General features: G+C 48.5%; 1 protein-coding gene across 1 annotated transcript in view; it reads right to left on the bottom strand.

Moving 5' to 3' along the window:
• The window catches only part of LOC137366516 (uncharacterized), a gene marked incomplete at its 3' end in the record, with an annotated part of 78,576 nt that overhangs the window by 67 nt on the left and 55,814 nt on the right, over positions 1-22,695 (bottom strand). The window contains exons 4-6 of the mRNA XM_068028310.1: positions 17,156-17,253; positions 5,714-5,906; positions 1-33 (exon numbers count right to left, since the gene is read on the bottom strand). The exon at positions 1-33 is cut by the window's left edge and continues 67 nt beyond it. Coding sequence (XP_067884411.1) covers positions 1-33; positions 5,714-5,906; positions 17,156-17,253 — 324 coding nt within the window. The remainder of the gene's footprint in view (positions 34-5,713; positions 5,907-17,155; positions 17,254-22,695) is intronic.

Here is a 22,695-nt window from a genome sequence, read left to right as displayed (position 1 = left end):
AAACAGAGAGAGGAACGTCTGGAACGCGAGGTCCTGCAAGATAGGATGTTCCAGTCAGGGTCTGAGTGTTAGCCACATACATCCTCTACCTGTCCCCATGCTCACACAGCAGACTGTGCTGAGGTACACTGTTTGGGATAGACATGTAATATGTGCCTCCTGGCTAGTATACACCAGACTGGTGTACTGTGAGCCTATAACATACACCACCCAGTCTAATCCCACCTTCCCGATCACTCTTTCAAATATACAAGATTCTGAAAGGGCTGGATAGAGTAGAAGCTGAGAGATTGTTCCCACTGGTCCGGGAATCTAGAATGTGGGGACACAGTCTCAGGATAAGAGGTCAATCATTCAGGACTGAGATGAGGAGAAATTACTCCACTCAAAGGGTTGTAAATCTTTGGAATTCTCTACACCAGAGGGTTGTGAATGCTCCATCATTGAATACATTTAAGGCTGGAATAGATAGATTTTTGGTCGCTCAAGGAATCAAGGGATTTGGGGAGCAGGCGGGAAAGTGGAGTTGAAGCAGATCAGCCGTGATCATATCGAATGGCAGAACAGGCTTGAGGGGCCGAATGGTCTACTTCTGCTCCTGTTTCTTAATCTCTCCCCACACCCTTAAACTCCCACGCAAGCTAACCTTGTAGAGGAACAAATCTGCAAGGAATGAAAAAAAAATGAAAGAGCTGCCCTCTTGAACCACTGCAGCCCATCTAGTGTCGGTAACCCACAGTGCTGTTCGGGAGGTAGTTCCAGGATTTTGACCCAGTGACAATGAAGGAATGACTATATAGTTCCAAGTCAGAATGGGGTGTGGTTAGGAGGGGAACTTGCAGGTGGTGGTCCCATGTAACTCTTGTCCTTGTCCTTCTAAATCAGAGTTGTCCAACATATGGCCCTTGGGCCAGAATCCGGCCTGACAGTCCTCTGTGACAGACAGCCCACTGCCCATGGCTCTCCTGTTCGTGCCCGACTGGCAGAGGGGTAGGTGGGACCTGCATCTGTGGGATTGTGGATGCCTGTCTGTTACTGACTGACAGTGGGATGTCCAGGCAGTGTGAGCGCTGATTGGCGGTTTGCGGTGCAGGGGCGCTGGTATCAGCCACCTCTGCTGTTTTCGCTTGGTTCAAGGAGTTGGTGGGAAAGGGAGCGGGGAGTGAGAGAGAGACACAGAGAGAGGGAGGGGGAAAGAGAGATGGGGGGGTGTGGTTGGGAGAGAAAGAGAAAGAGAGAAAGAGACAGCGACAGAGGGTCGGGAAAGAGATCAAGATCACCTATTGGGGCGGCACAGTGACGCAGTGGTTAGCACCGCAGCCTCACAGCTCCAGCGCAGTGGTTAGCACCGCAGCCTCACAGCTCCAGCGCAGTGGTTAGCACCGCAGTCTCACCGCTCCAGCGCAGTGGTTAGCACCGCAGCCTCACCGCTCCAGCGCAGTGGTTAGCACCGCAGCCTCACAGCTCCAGCGCAGTGGTTAGCACCGCAGCCTCACAGCTCCAGCGCAGTGGTTTGCACCGCAGTCTAACCGCTCCAGCGCAGTGGTTAGCACCGCAGTCTCACAGCTCCAGCGCAGTGGTTAGCACCGCAGTCTCACCGCTCCAGCGCAGTGGTTAGCACCGCAGTCTCACAGCTCCAGCGCAGTGGTTAGCACCGCAGTCTCACCGCTCCAGCGCAGTGGTTAGCACCGCAGCCTCACAGCTCCAGCGCAGTGGTTAGCACCGCAGTCTCACAGCTCCAGCGCAGTGGTCAGCACCGCAGCCTCACCGCTCCAGCGCAGTGGTCAGCACCGCAGTCTCACCACTCCAGCGCAGTGGTCAGCACCGCAGTCTCACCGCTCCAGCGCAGTGGTTAGCACCGCAGCCTCACCGCTCCAGCGCAGTGGTTAACACCGCAGTCTCACCGCTCCAGCGCAGTGGTCAGCACCGCAGCCTCACAGCTCCAGCGCAGTGGTCAGCACCGCAGCCTCACAGCTCCAGCGCAGTGGTCAGCACCGCAGTCTCACCACTCCAGCGCAGTGGTCAGCACCGCAGTCTCACCGCTCCAGCGCAGTGGTTAGCACCGCAGCCTCACAGCTCCAGCGCAGTGGTTAGCACCGCAGTCTCACAGCTCCAGCGCAGTGGTTAGCACCGCAGTCTCACCGCTCCAGCGCAGTGGTCAGCACCGCAGCCTCACAGCTCCAGCACAGTGGTTAGCACCGCAGTCTCACCGCTCCAGCGCAGTGGTTAGCACCGCAGCCTCACAGCTCCAGCGCAGTGGTCAGCACCGCAGCCTCACAGCTCCAGCGCAGTGGTTAGCACCGCAGTCTCACAGCTCCAGCACAGTGGTTAGCACCGCAGCCTCACAGCTCCAGCGCAGTGGTCAGCACCGCAGCCTCACCGCTCCAGCGCAGTGGTTAGCACCGCAGCCTCACAGCTCCAGCGCAGTGGTTAGCACCGCAGTCTCACCGCTCCAGCGCAGTGGTCAGCACCGCAGCCTCACAGCTCCAGCGCAGTGGTTAGCACCGCAGTCTCACCGCTCCAGCGCAGTGGTTAGCACCGCAGCCTCACAGCTCCAGCGCAGTGGTCAGCACCGCAGCCTCACAGCTCCAGCGCAGTGGTTAGCACCGCAGTCTCACAGCTCCAGCACAGTGGTTAGCACCGCAGCCTCACAGCTCCAGTGACCCGGGTTCAATTCTGGGTACTGCCTGTGTGGAGTTTGCAAGTTCTCCCTGTGACCGCGTGGGTTTCCTCCGGGTGCTCCGGTTTCCTCCCACAGCCAAAGACTTGCAGGTTGATAGGTAAATAGGCCATTATAAATTGCCCCTAGTATAGGTAGGTGGTAGGAGAATTATGGGGATGTGGTAGGGAATATGGGATGAACGTAGAATTAGTATAACTGGGTGGTTGATGGTCGGCACAGACTCGGTGGGCTGAAGGGCCTGTTTCAGTGCTGTATCTCTCTATAACTCTATGAAATTACAGAGAGGTGCAAGTATTATGGAGCAGTCATAATGGGGAACTTTAATTATTCAACGATAGTCTGGGATAACAGGAATGTAAAATTCAGAGAGGAAAGGTTGGACAGGCTAGGCTTGTATCCGCTGGAATTTAGAAGAGTAAGAGGCGACGTGATTGAAACATGTAAGATTCTGAGGGGTCTTGACAGGGTGGATGTGGAAAGGATGTTTCCCCTTGTGGGAGAATCTAGAACTAGGGGTCACTGTTTAAAAATAAGGGGTCGCCCATTTAAGAGCCGAGGAGAAATCTTTTCTCTGAGGGTCATGAGTCTTTGGAATTCTCTTCCTCAAAAGGCAGTGGAAGCAGAGACTTTGAATATTTTTAAGGCAGAGGTAGATAGATTCTTGATAAGCAAGGGGGTGAAAGGTTATCAGGGGTAGGTGGAAATGTGGAGTAATCAGTTCAGCCATGAGCTTATTGAATGGCGGAGCAGGCTCGAAGGGCCGAGTGGCCTATTCCTATTCCTGCTCCTAATTGGTATATGTATGTTAAAGGTGCTGTAGAAATCCCACTCTCCTGCTCACTCTGACCAACTGGTATTGAACAAAGAACAAAGAAAATTACAGCACAGGAACAGGCCCTTCGGCCCTCCAAGCCTGCGCCGATCCAGATCCTCTCTCTAAACATGTCGCCTATTTTCTAAGGGTCTGTATCTCTTTTCTTCCTGCCCATTCATGTATCTGTCTAGACACATCTTAAAAGACGCCATCGTGCCCGCGTCTACCACCTCCGCTGGCAAGGGGTTCCAGGCACCCACCATCCTCTGCGTAAAGAACTTTCCACGCATATCCCCCCTAAACTTTTCCCCTCTCACTTTGAACTCGTGTCCTCTAGTAATTGAATCCCCCACTCTGGGAAAAAGCTTCTTGCTATCCACCCTGTCTCTGCCTCTCATGATTTTGTACACCTCAATCAGGTCCCCCCTCAACCTCCATCTTTCTAATGAAAATAATCCTAATCTACTCAACCTCTCTTCATAGCTAGCGCCCTCCATACCAGGCAACATCCTGGTGAACCTCCTCTGCACCCTCTCCAAAGCATCCACATCCTTTTGGTAATGTGGCGACCAGAACTGCACGCAGTATTCCAAATGTGGCCGAACCAAAGTCCTATACAACTGTAACATGACCTGCCAACTCTTGTACTCAATACCCCGTCCGATGAAGGAAAGCATGCCGTATGCCTTCTTGACCACTCTATTGACCTGCGTTGCCACCTTCAGGGAACAGTGGACCTGAACACCCAAATCTCTCTGGACATCAATTTTCCCCAGGACTTTTCCATTTACTGTATAGTTCACTCTTGAATTGGATCTTCCAAAATGCATCACCTCGCATTTGCCCTGATTGAACTCCATCTGCCATTTCTCTGCCCAACTCTCCAATCTATCTATATTCTGCTGTATTCTCTGACAGTCCCCTTCACTATCTGCTACTCCACCAATCTTAGTGTCGTCTGCAAACTTGCTAATCAGACCACCTATACTTTCCTCCAAATCATTTATGTATATCACAAACAACAGTGGTCCCAGCACGGATCCCTGTGGAACACCACTGGTCAAACGTCTCCATTTTGAGAAACTCCCTTCCACTGCTACTCTCTGTCTCCTGTTGCCCAGCCAGTTCTTTATCCATCTCGCTAGTACACCTTGGACCCCATGCGCCTTCACTTTCTCCATCAGCCTACCATGGGGAACCTTATCAAACGCCTTACTGAAGTCCATGTATATGACATCGACAGCCCTTCCCTCATCAATCAACTTTGTCACTTCCTCAAAGAATTCTATTAAGTTGGTAAGACATGACCTTCCCTGCACAAAACCATGTTGCCTATCACTGATAAGCCCATTTTCTTCCAAATGGGAATAGATCCTATCCCTCAGTATCTTCTCCAGCAGCTTCCCTACCACTGACGTCAGGCTCACCGGTCTATAATTACCTGGATTATCCCTGCTACCCTTCTTAAACAAGGGGACAACATTAGCAATTCTCCAGTCCTCCGGGACCTCACCCGTGTTTAAGGATGCTGCAAAGATATCTGTTAAGGCCCCAGCTATTTCCTCTCTCGCTTCCCACACTAACCTGGGATAGATCCCATCCGGACCTGGGGACTTGTCCACCTTAATGCCTTTTAGAATACCCAACACTTCCTCCCTCCTTATGCCGACTTGACCCAGAGTAATCAAACATCTGTCCCTAACCTCAACATCCGTCATGTCCCTCTCCTCGGTGAATACCGATGCAAAGTACTCATTTAGAATCTCACCCATTTTCTCTGACTCCACGCATAACTTTCCTCCTTTGTCCCTGAGTGGGCCAATCCTTTCTCTAGTTATCCTCTTGCTCCTTATATATGAATAAAAGGCTTTGGGATTTTCCTTAACCCTGTTTGCTAAAGATATTTCATGACCCCTTTTAGCCCTCTTAATTCCTCGTTTCAGATTGGTCCTACATTCCCGATATTCTTTCAAAGCTTCGTCTTTCTTCAGCCGCCTAGACCTTATGTATGCTTCCTTTTTCCTCTTAGCTAGTCTCACAATTTCACCTGTCATCCATGGTTCCCTAATCTTGCCATTGGACAAGGACAGGTTTCAGTGTAGGAGGCCGAGGGTACATGGAGCCCCTCGAATTGCCCTGTTATTCTCCAGGTTGGGCTCTCCCTGTGGTGCTGGTTAGGCTGATGTTGTCTGAGCTGAATGGGGACATTGACCAACCTGAAGCTGTGGAATGCCTTGACTGATTGCTGGAGGGGCCCCAGCCCATGGAGCTCCGAGCTCGCAGTGAAATGTTGTACTTGGTTGCACATTGAATCTCATTCAATTGCATCAGAGATACATTCGCAGAAAAATTGAAAACCTTTTCCTCGGTAAATTTTTCATTATGGTCCCACCATTCAATTATTGTTATCTGCAAGGAGATGAGAAGACGAATGTCAAAAACATCAGGGATATCAGTCCCAGACAGCATCTAGAGAGAGGTATCAGTGACAGACAGCATCTCGACACAGAGAGAAAACAGTCACAGATAGTGTCTGCAGAGAGAGGAATCAGTCACAGACAGCATCTAGACACAGAGAGATACCAGTCACAGACAGCGTCTAGACACAGAGAGAGGAATCAGTCACAGACAGCATCTAGACACAGAGAGATACCAGTCACAGACAGCGTCTAGACACAGAAAGAGGAATCAATCACAGACAGCATCTACAGAGAGAGAAATCAGTCATAGACAGCGTCCAGACACAGGGAGAGGAATCAGTCACTGACAGCGTCTAGACATAGAGAGAGGAATATGTCACAGACCGCACCTAAACACAGAGAAACGAATCAGTCACAGACAGCATCTAGACACAGGGAGAAAAATCAGACACTGACAGCGTCTAGACCCAGAGAAAAATCAGTCACAGACAGCAGCTACAGAAAGAGGAATCTGTCATAGGCAGTGTCTAGACACAGGGAGAGAAATCATTCACAGACAGCGTCTGGACACTTAGCGAAATTAGTCACAGACAGCATCTACAGCGAGAGGAATCAGCGGCAGAGTCTAGACACAGAGTCTGAGACTTGGTTGAGGGAAGGGCATGATTGGCAACTAAATATCCCAGGATATCGATGCTTCAGGCGGGATAGAGAGGGAGGTAAAAGGGGTGGAGGAGTTGCATTACTGGTCAAAGAGGATATCACAGCTGTGCTGAAGGAGGGCACTATGGAGGACTCGAGCAGTGAGGCAATATGGACAGAACTCAGAAATAGGAAGGGTGCGGTAACAATGTTGGGGCTGTACTACAGGCCTCCCAACAGCGAGCATGAGATAGAGGTACAAATATGTAAACAGATTATGGAAAGATGTAGGAGCAACAGGGTGGTGGTGATAGGAGATTTTAATTTTCCCAACATTGACTGGGATTCACTTAGTGTGAGAGGTCTAGATGGAGCAGAATTTGTAAGGAGCATCCAGGAGGGTTTTCCAGAGCAGTATGTAAATAGTCCAACTCGGGAAGGGGCCATACTGGACCTGGTGTTGGGGAATGAGCCCGGCCAGGTGGTTGAAGTTTCAGTAGGGGACTACTTTGGGAATAGTGATCACAATTCCGTAAGTTTTAGAATACTCATGGACAAAGACGAGAGTGGTCCTAAAGGAAGAGTGCTAAATTGGGGGAAGGCCAACTATACCAAAATTCGGCAGGAGCTGGGGAACGTAGATTGGGAGCAGCTGTTTGAAGATAAATCCACATTTGATATGTGGGAGGCTTTTAAAGAGAGTTGATTAGCGTGCAGGAGAGACATGTTCCTGTGAAAATGAGGGATAGAAATGGCAAGATTAGGGAACCATGGATGACAGGTGAAATTGTGAGACTAGCTAAGAGGAAAAAGGAAGCATACATAAGGTCTAGGCGGCTGATGAAAGACGAAGCTTTGAAAGAATATCGGGAATGTAGGACCAATCTGAAACGAGGAATTAAGAGGGCTAAAAGGGGTCATGAAATATCTTTAGCAAACAGGGTTAAGGAAAATCCCAAAGCCTTTTATTCATATATAAGGAGAAAGAGGGTAACTAGAGAAAGGATTGGCCCACTAAAGGACAAAGGAGGAAAGTTATGCGTGGAGTCAGAGAAAATGGGTGAGATTCTAAACGAGTACTTTGCATCGGTATTCACCGAGGAGAGGGACATGACGGATGTTGAGGTTAGGGACAGATGTTTGATTACTCTAGGTCAAGTCGGCATAAGGAGGGAGGAAGTGTTGGGTATTCTAAAAGGCATTAAGGTGAACAAGTCCCCAGGTCCGGATGGGATCTGTCCCAGGTTAGTGTGGGAAGCGAGAGAGGAAATAGGTGGGGCCTTAACAGATATCTTTGCAACATCCTTAAACACGGGTGAGGTCCCGGAGGACTGGAGAATTGCTAATGTTATCCCCTTGTTTAAGAAGGGTAGCAGGGATAATCCAGGTAATTATAGACCGGTGAGCCTGACGTCAGTGGTAGGGAAGTTGCTGGAGAAGATACTGAGGGATAGGATCTATTCCCATTTGGAAGAAAATGGGCTCATCAGTGATAGACAACATGGTTTTGTGCAGGGAAGGTCATGTCTTACCAACTTAATAGAATTCTTTGAGGAAGTGACAAAGTTGATTGATGAGGGAAGGGCTGTCGATGTCATATACATGGACTTCAGTAAGGCGTTTGATAAGGTTCCCCATGGTAGGCTGATGGAGAAAGTGAAGGCGCATGGGGTCCAAGGTGTACTAGCTAGATGGATAAAGAACTGGCTGGGCAACAGGAGACAGAGAGTAGCAGTGGAAGGGAGTTTCTCAAAATGGAGACGTGTGACCAGTGGTGTTCCACAGGGATCCGTGCTGGGACCACTGTTGTTTGTGATATACATTAATGATTTGGAGGAAAGTATAGGAGGTCTGATTAGCAAGTTTGCAGACGACACTAAGATTGGTGGAGTAGCAGATAGTGAAGGGGACTGTCAGAGAATACAGCAGAATATAAATAGATTGGAGAGTTGGGGAGAGAAATGGCAGATGGAGTTCAAACAGGGCAAATGCGAGGTGATGCATTTTGGAAGATCCAATTCAAGAATGAACTATACAGTAAATGGAAAAGTCCTGGGGAAAATTGATGTCCAGAGAGATTTGGGTGTTCCATCAACAAGAGTGGCTCGGTAGCACCACTACTAACCGAGCCCAAAAGGTCATAGCTGCTAGACTGGGTCTGTGGCAGGTGGTGAGGGAACTAACAAGAAAACATACTTGACCTCGTCCTCACCAATCTGCCTGCTGCAGATACTTCTGTCCATGACTGTGTTGGTAGGAGTGACCACCACACAGTCCTTGTGGAGACGAAGTCCCGCCTTCACATTGAGGATACCGTCCATCGTGTTGTGTGACACTATCAGCTCAAAACTGGGCATCCATAAGACGCTGTGGGCCATCAGCAGCAGCAGAATTGTACTCAACCACAATCTGTAACCTCATGGCCCGGCATATCCCCCACTCTACCATTACCATCAAGCCAGGAAACCAACCCTGATTCAATGAAGAGTGCAGGAGGGCATGCCAGGAGCAACACCAGGCATACCTCAAAATGAGGTGTCAACCTGGTGAAGCTACAACACAGGACTACATGCGTGCCAAACTGCATAAGCAGCATGCAATAGACAGAGCTAAGCGATCCCATTACCAACGGATCAGATCTAAGCTCTGCAGTCCTGCCACATCCAGTCGTGAATGGTGGTAGACAATTAAACAGCTAACTGGGAGGAGGTGGCTCCACAAATATCCCCATCCTCAATGATGGGGGAGCCCAACACATCAGTGCGAAAGATAAGGCAGAAGCATTTGCAACAATCTTCAGCCAGAAGTGCCGAGTTGATGATCCATCTCGGCCTCCTCCTGAGGTCCCCAGCATCACAGATGCCAAACCTCAGCCAATTCGATTCACTCCATGTGATATCAAGAAACGACTGAAGGCACTGGATACTGCAAAGGCTATGAGTCCTGACAATATTCCAGCAATATTACTGAAGACCTGTGCTCCAGAACTTGCCGTGCCCCTAGCCAAGCTGTTCCAGTACAGCTACAACACTGGCATCTACCCTGCAATGTGGAAAATTGCCCAGGTATGTCCTGTACACAAAAAGCAGGACAAGTCCAACCCGGCCAATTACCACCCCATCAGCCTACTCTCAATTATCAGTAAAGTGATGGAAGGTGTCATCAACAGTGCCATCAAGTGGCACTTGCTTAGCAACAACCTGCTCAGTGACACTCAGTTTGGGTTCTGCCAGGGCCACTCAGCTCCTGACCTCATTACAGCCTTGGTTCAAACATGGACAAAAGAGCTGAACTCGAGAGGTGAGGTGAGAGTGACTGCCCTTGACATCAAGACAGCATTTAACCAAGTATGGCATCAAGGAGCCCTACCAAAACTGAGGTCAATGGGAACCAGGGGGAAAACCCTCCGCTGGCTGGAGTCATACCAAGCGCAAAGGAAGATGGCTGTGTTTGTTGGAGGTCAATCATCTGAGCTCCAGGACATCACTGCAGGAGTTCCTCAGGGTAGTGTCCTCGGCCCAACCATCTTCAGCTGCTTCATCAATGACCTTCCTTCAATCATAAGGTCAGAAGTGGGGATGTTCGCTGATGATTGCACAATGTTCAGCACCATTCGTGACTCCTCAGATACTGAAGCAGTCCGTGTAGAAATGCAGCAAGACCTGGACAATATCCAGGCTTGGGCTGATAAGTGGCAAGTAACATTCGCGCCACCCAAGTGCCAGGCAATAACCATCACCAACAAGAGAGAATCTAACCATCTCCCCTTGACATTCAATGGCATTACCATCGCTGAATCCCCCACTATCAACATCCTAGGGGCTACCATTGACCAGAAACTGAACTGGAGTAGCCGTATAAATACCGTGGCTACAAGAGCAGGTCAGAGGCTAGGAATCCTGAGGTGAATAACTCACCTCCTGACTCCCCAAAGCCTGTCCACCATCTACAAGGCACAAGTCAGGAGTGTGATGGAATACTCTCCACTTGCCTGGATGGGTGCAGCTCCAGCAACACTCAAGAAGCTCGACACCATCCAGGACAAAGCAGCCCGCTTGATTGGCACCCCATCTACAAACATTCACTCCCTCCACAACCAACGCACAGTGGCAGCAGTGTGTACCATCTACAAGATGCACTGCAGCACCGCACCAAGGCTCCTTAGACAGCACCTTCCAAACCCGCGATCTCTACCAACTAGAAGGACAAGGGCAGCAAATACATGTGAACACCCCTGAGACTGAGTGAGACCGGCGGTGTTTAAGAAGAGCAGAGACAACGCACCTGAGTTTTGATAAAAAAGCCAACAGTGACATCACAGGAGAGCTGCAAGGTGACTGGTTGGTGAGTAGCAGCTGTTAGAATATCATAAAACTAAGGGGTAAGTTTTTTTTGTTGAAAATAAAACCTCTGGAGATAAGGTGAGTACTACTAAAGTATTTTTTTAAAGAATTTTAGATTGTAGTGGGTAGAACAAGGCCCCTAGTGTAATTAGTATTTTTTAATTAAGGGAGTAACTAATTAATCTAAGGGTAAGTCATGACAGGAGAGCTCAGCCCCATGATCTGCTCCTCCTGCACTATGTGGGAAATCAGGGATGCTTCCAGTGTCCCTAATGACCATGTGTGCAGGAAGTGTATCCATCTGCAGCTACTGACTACCCGCATTAAGGAGCTGGAGCTGCGGGTGGATTCACTGTGGAGCATCCGCAATGCTGAGGATAGCACGTTTAGTGAGGTGGTCACACCGCAGGTAATGGCTGCACAGGCAGAAAAGGGATGGGTGACCACCAGACAGAGTAGTAGGCGCAGGCAGGTAGTGCAGGAGTCCCCTGTGGCCATCCCCCTCTCAAACAGATATACCGCTTTGGATACTGTTGTGGGGAATGACCTCCCAGGGGGAAGCAGCAACAGTCAAGTTCGTGGCACCACGGATGGCTCTGCTGCACAGCAGGGGAGGAAAAGGGTTGGAAGAGCGATAGTGATAGGGGAATTCAATCGTAAGGGGTGCAGATAGGCGTTTCTGTGGCCACAAACGAGACTCCAGGATGGTATGTTGCCTCCCTGGTGCGAGGGTCAAGGATGTCTCGGAGTGGCTGCAGGACATTCTGAAAGGGGAGGGTGAGCAGCCAGAGGTCGTGGTCCATATTGGTACTAACGACATAGGCAGAAAGAAAGATGAGGTCCTGCAAAGTGAATATAGGGAGTTAGACAGAAGGTTAAAAAGCAGGACCTCTAGGGCTGTAATCTCAGGATTACTCCCTGTGCCACGTGCAAGTGAGGGTAGGAATAGGAGGATAAGGCAAATGAATGTGTGGCTGAAGAGCTGGTGTAGGCAGGAGGGCTTCAGCTACTTGGATCAATGGGGTCTCTTCTGGTGCAGAGGTGAACTGTACAAGAGGGACGGGTTGCATCTGAACTGGAAGGGGACCAATATCCTTGCAGGGAGGTTTGCTTGTACCACTCGGGAGGGTTTAAACTAGTCTGGCAGGGGGGTGGGACCCAAAGTAGTAGTCTCTCCGATCAGATAGTTGAGGCAAATGTAGAGGTTAAAGCAAGCAAGTCCAGTAGGCAGGCCGGGCAGGGGCAGGACAGGGAGTGTGGAAGGTCTGGTCGGCTAAACTGCATTTACTTAAATGCAAGAAGCCTTACAGGTAAGGCAGATGAACTCAGAGCATGGATCAGTACATGGGATTGTGATATAGCTATTACGGAAACGTGGTTGAGGGATGGGCAGGGCTGGCAGCTCAATGTTCCGGGGTACCGATGCTTCCGGCGTGACAGAGGTGGAGGTAAGAGAGGAGGGGGAGTTGCACTATTGATTAGGGAGGACATCACGGCAGTACTTAGAGAGGATATCCCGGGGGGAACATCCAGCGAGGCCATATGGGTAGAACTTAGAAATAAGAAAGGGGTGATCACTTTGATGGGATTATACTATAGGCCCCCCAATAGTCAGAGGGAATTGGAGGAGCATATATGTAGGGAAATCACAGATAGGTGTAGGAATTATAGGGTTGTAATAGTAGGTGATTTTAACTTCCCTAATATTGACTGGGACTGCCTTAGTGCGAAGGGATCAGATGGGGAAGAATTTGTTAAGTGTGTCCAGGATAGTTTTCTGAAGCAGTATGTGGATGGCCCTACTAGAGAAGGGGCTACACTTGACCTCCTCTTAGGAAATGAGGATGGGCAGGTGGTTGATGTGTCAGTGGGGGAGCACTTTGGGACCAGTGACCATAACTCTATTTGCTTCAAGATAGTTATGGAAAAGGATAGGACTGGTCCTCAGGTTGAAGTCCTAAATTGGGGGAAGGCTAATTTCGATGGCATCAGACAGGAACTCTCAAAAGTTGAATGGGAGAGGCTGTTTACAGGTAAAGGGACGTCTGGTAAGTGGGAGGCTTTTAAAAGTGAGATAGGAAGAGTTCAGGGCTGACATGTTCCTGTTAGATTGAAGGGCAAGGCTGGCAAGTTTAGGGAACCTTGGTTGACGAGGGATATTGAGGGTCTGGTCAGGACAAAGAAAGAGGCATATGTCAGGTATAGGCAGCTGGGATCAAGCGAGTCCCTCGAGGAGTATAAGGGATGTAGGAGTACACTTAAGGAAATTAGGAGGGTGAAAAGGTGCCATGAGATTTCCCTGGCAGATAAGATAAAGGAGAATCCTAAAAGATTCTATAAGTATATTAAGAGTAAAAGGGTAGCTAGGGAGAGAGTAGGTCCCCTTAAGGATCAGTGTGGCAATCTATGTGTGGAGCCACGGGAAATGGGCGAGGGCTTAAATGAATAATTCTCGTCTGTATTTACCGTGAAGGTCGTGGAAGCTAGTGATTTCAAGGGAGGGAACAGTGATATCCTGGAGCATATCAACATTACAAAGGAGGAGGTGTTGGAGGTTTTGAAGCGCATGAAGGTGGATAAATCCCCAGGGCCTGACCAGGTGTATCCTCGGATGCTCTGGGAAGCAAGGGAGGAGATTGCTGGGGCCCTGGCAGAGATTTTTGTATCATCGTTAGCCACGGGTGAGGTACCGGAAGACTGGAGGATAGCTAATGTTGTGCCTTTATTTAAGAAGGACAGCAGGGATAAGCCAGGGAAACTACAGGCCGGTGAGCCTTACATCAGTGGTGGGAAAGTTATTGGAAAAGATTCTGAGAGACAGGATTTATATGCATTTGGAAAGGCAAGGTCTGATTAGGGATAGTCAGCATGGCTTTGTGCGTGGGAAATCATGTCTCACGAATTTGATTGAGTTTTTCGAGGAAGTGACCAAGAGGATTGACGAGGGCAGGGTGATGGACGTTGTCTACATGGACTTTAGCAAGGCCTTTGACAAGGTCCAAAGAGAAGGACTTGGTGGATGATGAGCCTAGGGAAGGGAGTGGAGATAGTCTCAGTCATCTCATTATCAAAAAGGAGGAGGTGTTGGGTGTCTTGCAAAGCATTAAGGTAGATAAGTCCCCAGGGCCTGATGGGATCTACCCCAGAATACTGAGGGAGGCAAGAGAAGAAATTTCTGGGGCCTTGACAGAAATCTTTGCATCCTCATTGGCTACAGGTGAGGTCCCAGAGGACTGGAGAATAGCCAATGTTGTTCCTTTGTTTAAGAAGGGTAGCAAGGATAATCCAGGAAATTATAGGCCGGTGAGCCTTACGTCAGTGGTAGGGAAATTATTAGAGAGGATTCTTCGGGACAGGATTTACTCCCATTTGGAAACAAACGAACTTATTAGCGAGAGGCAGCATGGTTTTGTGAAGGGGAGGTCGTGTCTCACTAATTTGATTGAGTTTTTTGAGGAAGTGACAAAGATGATTGATGAAGGAAGGGCAGTGGATGTTATCTATATGGACTTCAGTAAAGTCTTTGACAAGGTCCCTCATGGCAGACTGGTACAAAAGGTGAAGTCACACGGGATCAGAGGTGAGCTGGCAAGATGGATACAGAACTGGCTCAGTCATAGAAGACAGAGGGTAACAGTGGAAGGGTGTTTTTCTGAATGGAGGGATGTGACTAGTGGTGTTCCGCAGGGATCAGTGCTGGGACCTTTGCTGTTTGTAGTATATATAAATGATTTGGAGGAAAATGTAGCTGGACTGATTAGTAAGTTTGCGGACGACACAAAGGTTGGTGGAGTTGCGGATAGTGATGAGGATTGTCAGAGGATACAGCAGGATATAGATCGGTTGGAGACTTGGGCGGAGAAATGGCAGATGGAGTTTAATCCGGACAAATGTGAGGAAATGCATTTTGGAAGATCTCATGCAGGTGGGAAGAATACAGTAAATGGCAGAACCCTTAGGAGTATTGACAGGCAGAGAGATCTGGGTGTACAGGTCCACAGGTCACTGAAAGTGACAACGCAGGTGGATAAGGTAGTCAAGAAGGCATACGGCATGCTTGTCTTCATCGGTCGGGGCATAGAGTATAAAAATAGGCAAGTCATGCTGCAGCTGTACAGAACTTTAGTTAGGCCACACTTAGAATATTGCGTGCAATTCTGGACACCACACTACCAGAAGGATGTGGAGGCTTTGGAGAGGGTACAGAAGAGGTTTACCAGGATGTTGCCTGGTCTGGAGGGCATTAGCTATGAGGAGAGGTTGGATAAACTCGGATTGTTTTCACTGGAACGACGGAGGTGGAGGGGCGACATGATAGAGGTTTACAAAGTTATGAGCGGCATGGACAGAGTGGATAGTCAGAAGCTTTTTCCCAGGGTGGAAGAGTCAGTTACTAGGGGACATAGGTTTAAGGTGCGAGGGGCAAAGTTTAGAGGGGATGTGCGAGACAAGTTCTTTACACAGAGGGTGGTGAGTGCCTGGAACTTGCTGCCGGGGGAGGTGGTGGAAGCAGGTACCATAGAGATGTTTAAGAGGCATCTTGACAAATACATGAATAGGATGGGAATAGAGGGATACGGTCCCCGGAAGTGCAGAAGGTTTTAGTTTAGACAGGCATCAAGATCGGCGCAGGCTTGGAGGGCTGAATGGCCTGTTTCTGTGCTGTACTGTTCTTTGTTCTTTGTCCCGCATGGTAGGCTGGTCCAGAAGGTTTGAACACATGGGATCCAGGGTGAGCTAGCCAATTGGATACAAAATTGGCTTGGTGATAGGAGGCAGAGGGTGGTAGTGGAGGATTGTTTTTCAGATTGGAGGCCGGTGACCAGTGGTGTGCCACAGGGATCGGTGCTGGGCCCTCTGTTGTTTATCATATATATTAATGACTTGGATGTGAATGTAGGGGGAATGATCAGTAAGTTTGCAGATGACACCAAAATTGGTGGTATAGTGGAGAGTGAAGAATGTTGTCTAAGGTTATAACAGGATATAGATCAACTGGGAAAGTGGGCAAGGGATTGGCAAATGGAATTTAACACAGACAAGTGTGAAGTGATGCATTTTGGGAAGTTAAACCAGGGCAGGACATATACAGTGAATGGCAGGGCCCTGGGGAGTGTTGTTGAGCAGAGAGACCTTGGGGTGCAAGTACATAGCTCCCTGAAAGTGGCAACGCAGGTAGACAGGGTGGTGAAGAAGGCGTATGGCATGCTTGCCTTCATCGGCCGAGGCATTGAGTACAAGAATTGGGACGTCATGTTACAGTTGTACATAACGTTGGTTAGGCCACATTTGGAGTACTGTGTACAGTTCTGGTCGCCGAAGGAGCGCAGGAGGCTGAGAGGGGACATAATAGAGGGATATAAAATTATGAGAGGCAGAGATAGGGTAGATAGCCAGAGTCTGTTTCCCATGGTAGAGGTGAGTAAAACTAGAGGGCATAGATTTCAGGTGAGAAGGAGGAGGTTTAAAGGGGTAAATTTTTCACACAAAGAATAGTGGGTATCTGGAATGAGCTGCCTGAGGAGGTGGTGGAGGCAGGAACAGTAGTGACATTTAAGAGGCATCTGGACAGGTACTTGAATGAGCAAGGCATAGAGGGATATGGAATTAATGCAGGCAGGTGGGATTAGTATAGATAGGCATTATGGTCGGCATGGACGCGGTGGGCCGAAGGGCCTGTTTCTAAGTTGTACGACTCTATGACCACCACCTGCAAGTTCCCCTCCAAGTCACACACCATCCTGACTTGGAACTATATCACCGTTCCTTCACTGTCGCTGGGTCAAAATCCTGGAACTCCCTTCCTAACAGCACTGTGGGTGTACCTACCCTACATGGACTGCAGTGGTTCAAGAAGGCAGCTCACCACCACCTTCTCAAGGGCAATTAGGGATGGGCAATAAATGCTGGCCTGGCCAGTGATGCGCATATCCCCTGAATGAATAATAAAAAAAAATTATTCACAGATAGCATCTAGACAGAGAGAGGAATCAGTCACAGACAGTGTCTAAACACAGGGAGAGGCCTCAATCACAGACAGAGTCTAGACACAGAGCAAAATTAGTCACAGGCAGCGTCTAGACACAGAGGAATCAGTCACAGGCAGCGTCTAGACACAGAGAGAACAATGTGTCACAGGCAGTTGTCTGCAGAGAGTTGAGTTCAGTCACAGACAGCATGTAGACAAAGAGCCACAAGTCACAGATAGTGTCTGCACAGAGAGAATTCAGTCGCAGACAGTGTCTAGACATACCTGATAGTTAAGGATTGGACCGTTGCAGTTCTTCAGTGGATCCCATCTAAGTTTTTTCTTTTGTAAATCCAGATCTAGAAACTTGGGTTTATCAGGCACTAGAAATGGAAATAATGGGAGAGCAGTCACTGTGAGTTCCTGCACCCAGCTAACATTCGGATAATAAAGAACAAAGAACAAAGAACAGTACAGCACAGGAACAGGCCATTCGGCCCTCCAAGCCTGCGCCGATCTTGATGCCTGCCTAAACTAAAACCTTCTGCACTTCCGGGGCCCATATCCCTCTATTCCCATCCTATTCATATATTTGTCAAGATGTCTCTTAAACGTCGCTATCGTACCTGCTTCCACCACCTCCCCCGGCAGCAAGTTCCAGGCACTCACCACCCTCTGTGTAAAAAACTTGCCTCGCACATCCCCTCTAAACTTTGCCCCTCGCACCTTAAACCTATGTCCCCTAGTAACTGACTCTTCCACCCTGGGAAAAAGCTTCTGACTATCCACTCTGTCCATGCCGCTCATAACTTTGTAACCCTCTATCATGTCGCCCCTCCACCTCCGTCGTTCCAGTGAAAACAATCCGAGTTTATCCAACCTCTCCTCATAGCTAATGCCCTCCAGACCAGGCAACATCCTGGTAAACCTCCTCTGTACCCTCTCCAAAGCCTCCACGTCCTTCTGGTAGTGTGGCGACCAGAATTGCAAGCATTCGGATAATATTGGGAGAGCAGTCACTGTGAGCTCCTGCACCGAGCTAACATTCGGATAATCGTGGACAGGAGCAGGAAAGAGCCAGGCTCCCAGAATCATAGAATGTTTACCACACAGAAAGAGGCCACTTGGCCCACCGTGGATCGATAAACGATCCACTCATTCTAATCCCACCTTCCAGCATTTGGTCCATACCCCTGCAGATTACGGCACTTGAGGTGAATATCCAGACTCCTTTTAAATGAGTTGAGAGTCTCTGCCTCAACTACCCTTTCAGGCAGTGAGTTCCAGACCATCACCACCCTCTGGGTGAAAAAGATTTTCCTCATCTCCCCTCTAATCTTTCTACCAATCACTTTAAATCTATGCCCCCTTGTCATCAACCTCTCTGCTAAGGTGAATAGACCCTTCACCTCCACTCTATTCAGGCCCCTCAAAAATTTTGTACTTTTCAGTCAGATCTCCCCTCAGCCTTCTCTGTTCCAAGGGGAACAACCCCAGCCTATCCAATCTTTCCTCATAGCTGCATTTTTCCAGTCCTGGCAACATCCTCGTAAATCTCCTCTGTACCCTCTCTAGTGCAATTACATCCTTTCTGTAATGAGGTGACCAGAACTGCACACAGTACTCAAGTTGTGGCCGAACCAATGAGTTATACAGTTCCAGCATAACCTCCCTGCTCTTATATTCTATACCTCGGCTAATAAAAGAAAGGATTCCATATGCCTTCTTAACCACCTTATCGACCTGTCCTGCTACCTTCAGGGATGTGTGGACATTCACTCCAAGGTCCCTCACTTCCTCTACACTTCTCAGTATTTTCCCATTAATCATGTTTTCCTTTGCCTTGTTTTACCTCCCCAAATGTATCACCTCACACTTATCCAAGCTGAATTCCATTTGCCACTTTTCTGCCCATCTGACCAGATCATCAATAACTTCCTGTAGCCTACAGCTATCCTCCTCGCTATCTACCACACGTCAATCTTTGTGTCATCTGCAAACGTCTTGATCATGTCCCTACATTTACATCCACATTGTTAATATCCACCACAAAAAACAGGGTACCCAGTACTGAGCCCTGCGGAACACCACTGGAAACAGCCCTCCAGTCGCTAAAACACCTGTCAACAATTACCCTTTGTTTCCTGCCACTGAGCCAATTTTGTATCCACCTTGCTGCATTTCCCTGGATCCCATGAGCTTTTATTTTTTTTAACCAGTCTGCCATGTGGGACCTTGTCAAAAGCCATGTAGACCACATCAACTGCACTACCCTCATCAATCTTCCTTGTTACTTAAAAAAATTCGATCAAGTTTATTTATTTAGAGATACAGCACTGAAACAGGGCCTTCGGCCCACCGAGTCTGTGCCAACCATCAACCACCCATTTATACTAATCCTACATTAATCCCATATTCTCTACCACATCCCCACCATTCTTCTACCACCTACCTACACTAGGGGCAATTTTTCTAATGGCCAATTTACCTATCAACCTGCAAGTCTTTGGCTGTGGGAGGAAACCGGAGCACCCGGAGGAAACTCACGCAGACACAGGGAGAACTTGCAAACTCCACACAGACAGTACTCAGAATCGAACCTGGGTCGCTGGAGCTGTGAGGCTGTGGTGCTAACCACTGCGCCACTATGCTGCACGTCAAACAAGATCTTCCCTTAACAAATCCATGCTGACTATCCTTGACTAACCTGTGCCTTTCTGAGTGACAGTTTATCCTGTGTCTCAGAATAGATTCCAATAATTTGCCCACTACTGAGGTTTGACTGACTGGCCTGTAATTATTCGGACTATCTTTCGCTCCCTTTTTAAACAGAGGTACAACATTAGCAATTCTCCAATCCTCCGGCACCACACCTGTATCCAGTGAGGACTGGAAAATGATGGTCAGACCTTCCTCTGTTTTCTCTCTCGCTTCTTTTAACAGCCCGGGGTACATTTCATCTGGCCCTGGTGGTTTATCAACTTTCAAGAATGCTAATCCCATTAATACTTCCTCTCTTCCTATGTTTCTCACATCCAATCACTTCTCCTTAACTACAATATCTGCATCATCCCCCTCTTTGGTGAAGACAGACACAAAGTATTCATTAAGAACAATACCAACATCTTCCGTCCCTGCACATAGGTTGCCTTCTTGGTCTTTTATGGGCCCTACTCTCTCCTTAGTTATCCTCTTACTCTTAATGTATTGATAAAACATCTTTGGGTTCACCTTGATTTTGCTTGCCAATATTCTTTCATGCCCACTCTTTGCTTTGCTAAGTTCCTTGTTGATTTCACCCCTCCACTTTCTATACTCCTCTCGGCTTTCTGCAGTATTGAGTTCTTGGTGTCGGACATAAGCTTTCCTTTTCTGCCTTATCTTACCCTGTGAGCTCCTTGACATCTATGGGGCTCTAGATTTGGCCGAGTCACCCTTTTCCTTTGTGGGCACTTTTACTCTGAACCCCTTGAATCTCCCCTTTGAATACCTCCCACTGCTCTGTGTAACTCACCTCCTGACTCCCCAAAGCCTGTCCACCATCTACAAGGCACAAGTCAGGAGTGTGATGGAATACTCTCCACTTGCCTGGATGGGTGCAGCTCCAACAACACTCAAGAAGCTCGACACCATCCAGGACAAAGCAGCCCACTTGATTGGCACACCATCCACAAACATTCACTCCCTCCACCACCGACGCACAGTGGCAGCAGCAATGTACCATCTACAAGATGCATTCACCAGGTTTTATAGGAGCATAGGAACACAGGAGCAGGAGTAGGCCATTCAGCCCATCGAGCCTGCCCCACCATTCAGTATGATCATGGTTGATCATCCACTTCAATGTCTTTTTCCCACACTGTTCTCATATCCCTATCCTCAGACAGGACCTTCCAAACCCATGACCTCTTCCACCTCAAATGACAAGAGCAGAAGATGCATGGGGACATCACCACCTGCAAGTTCCCCTCCAAGTCACACACCATCCAGACTTGGAACTATATCGCCATTCCTTCACTGTCGCTGGGTCAAAATCCTGGAACTCCCTTCCTAACAGCACTGTGGATATACCTACCTCACATGGACTGCAGCGGTTCAAGAAGGCAGCTCACCACCACCTTCTCAAGGGCCATTAGGGATGGGCAATAAATGCTGGCCTGGCCAGTGATGCCCACATCCCATGAATGAATAAAAAAAAGTAAAGTAAGTTAAGACGGAAGGGCTGTCGATGTCATATACATGGACTTCAGTAAGGCGTTTGATAAGGTTCCCCATGGCAGGCTGATGGAGAAAGTGAAGGCGCTTGGGGTCCAAGGTGTACTAGCTAGATGGATAAAGAACTGGCTGGGCAACAGGAGACAGAGAGTAGCAGTGGAAGGGAGTTTCTCAAAATGGAGACGTGTGACCAGTGGTGTTCCACAGGGATCCGTGCTGGGACCACTGTTGTTTGTGATATACATAAATGATTTGGAGGAAAGTATAGGTGGTCTGATTAGCAAGTTTGCAGACGACACTAAGATTGGTGGAGTAGCAGATAGTGAAGGGGACTGTCAGAGAATACAGCAGAATATAGATAGATTGGAGAGTTGGGCAGAGAAATGGCAGATGGAGTTCAATCAGGGCAAATGCGAGGTGATGCATTTTGGAAGATCCAATTCAAGAGTGAACTATACAGTAAATGGAAAAGTCCTGGGGAAAATTGATGTCCAGAGAGATTTGGGTGTTCAGGTCCACTGTTCCCTGAAGGTGGCAACGCAGGTAAATAGAGTGGTCAAGAAGGCATACGGCATGCTTTCCTTCATTGGACGGGGCATTGAGTACAAGAGTTGGCAGGTCATGTTACAGTTGTATAGGACTTTGGTTCGGCCACATTTGGAATACTGCGTGCAGTTCTGGTCGCCACATTATCAAAAGGATGTGGATGCTTTGGAGAGGGTGCAGAGGAGGTTCACCAGGATGTTGCCTGGTATGGAGGGCGCTAGCTATGAAGAGAGGTTGAGCAGATTAGGATTATTTTCATTAGAAAGACGGAGGTTGAGGGGGGACCTGATTGAGGTGTACAAAATCATGAGAGGTATAGACAGGGTGGATAGCAAGAGGCTTTTTCCCAGAGTGGGGGTTTCAATTACTAGAGGACACGAGTTCAAAGTGAAAGGGGAAAAGTTTAGGGGGGATATGCGTGGAAAGTTCTTTACGCAGAGGGTGGTGGGCACCTGGAACGCATTGCCAGCGGAGGTGGTAGATGCGGGCACGATGGAGTCTTTTAAGATGTATCTAGACAGATACATGATTGGGCAGGAAGAAAAGAGATACAGAAGCTTAGAAAATAGGCGACATGTTTAGAGAGAGGCTCTGGATCGGCGCAGGCTTGGAGGGCCGAAGGGCCTGTTCCTGTGCTGTAATTATCTTTGTTCTTTGTTCTTTTGTTTGTAAGAAAGTTAAGTTTCTTCCAGTCTTAGGCAGGGATTAACGAGCTGTACTGCAGAGTAGCTGATTAGTTAAGCAGCTAACCAGTCCAATCTGGTTGCTGCAGTTTCAACTTCAAAAAGTATAAATACAGAGGTCTGGGTGCAGCCTGCAAATGGCATGCAAATTGTAAGCTGAGAGCGGAGATATAAGTTTGGTGAGTGGGGAGTTCAGTGAAAGGGTTGGGGGGGAGGAGCTCCTTTTCTTAACATTTTTTAAAACCTTCCAGTATTTGATTCTTGCTTAGGTGCAATGGAAGAAGCTGATTGGCCAGTAACTGGTAAGTTATTCCACTTTCTACATTCGCAATAATTAGTTTGTAAAGCTAAGTTATGGCAGGGTAGCTCGGCCAGGTGGAA

This window comes from Heterodontus francisci, unplaced genomic scaffold (assembly GCF_036365525.1).
Source record: "Heterodontus francisci isolate sHetFra1 unplaced genomic scaffold, sHetFra1.hap1 HAP1_SCAFFOLD_1051, whole genome shotgun sequence".
Lineage (NCBI taxonomy): Eukaryota > Metazoa > Chordata > Chondrichthyes > Heterodontiformes > Heterodontidae > Heterodontus > Heterodontus francisci.
The sequence above is the reverse complement of the archived record's forward strand: the minus strand, read 5'-3'. Positions and strand labels throughout refer to the sequence as shown.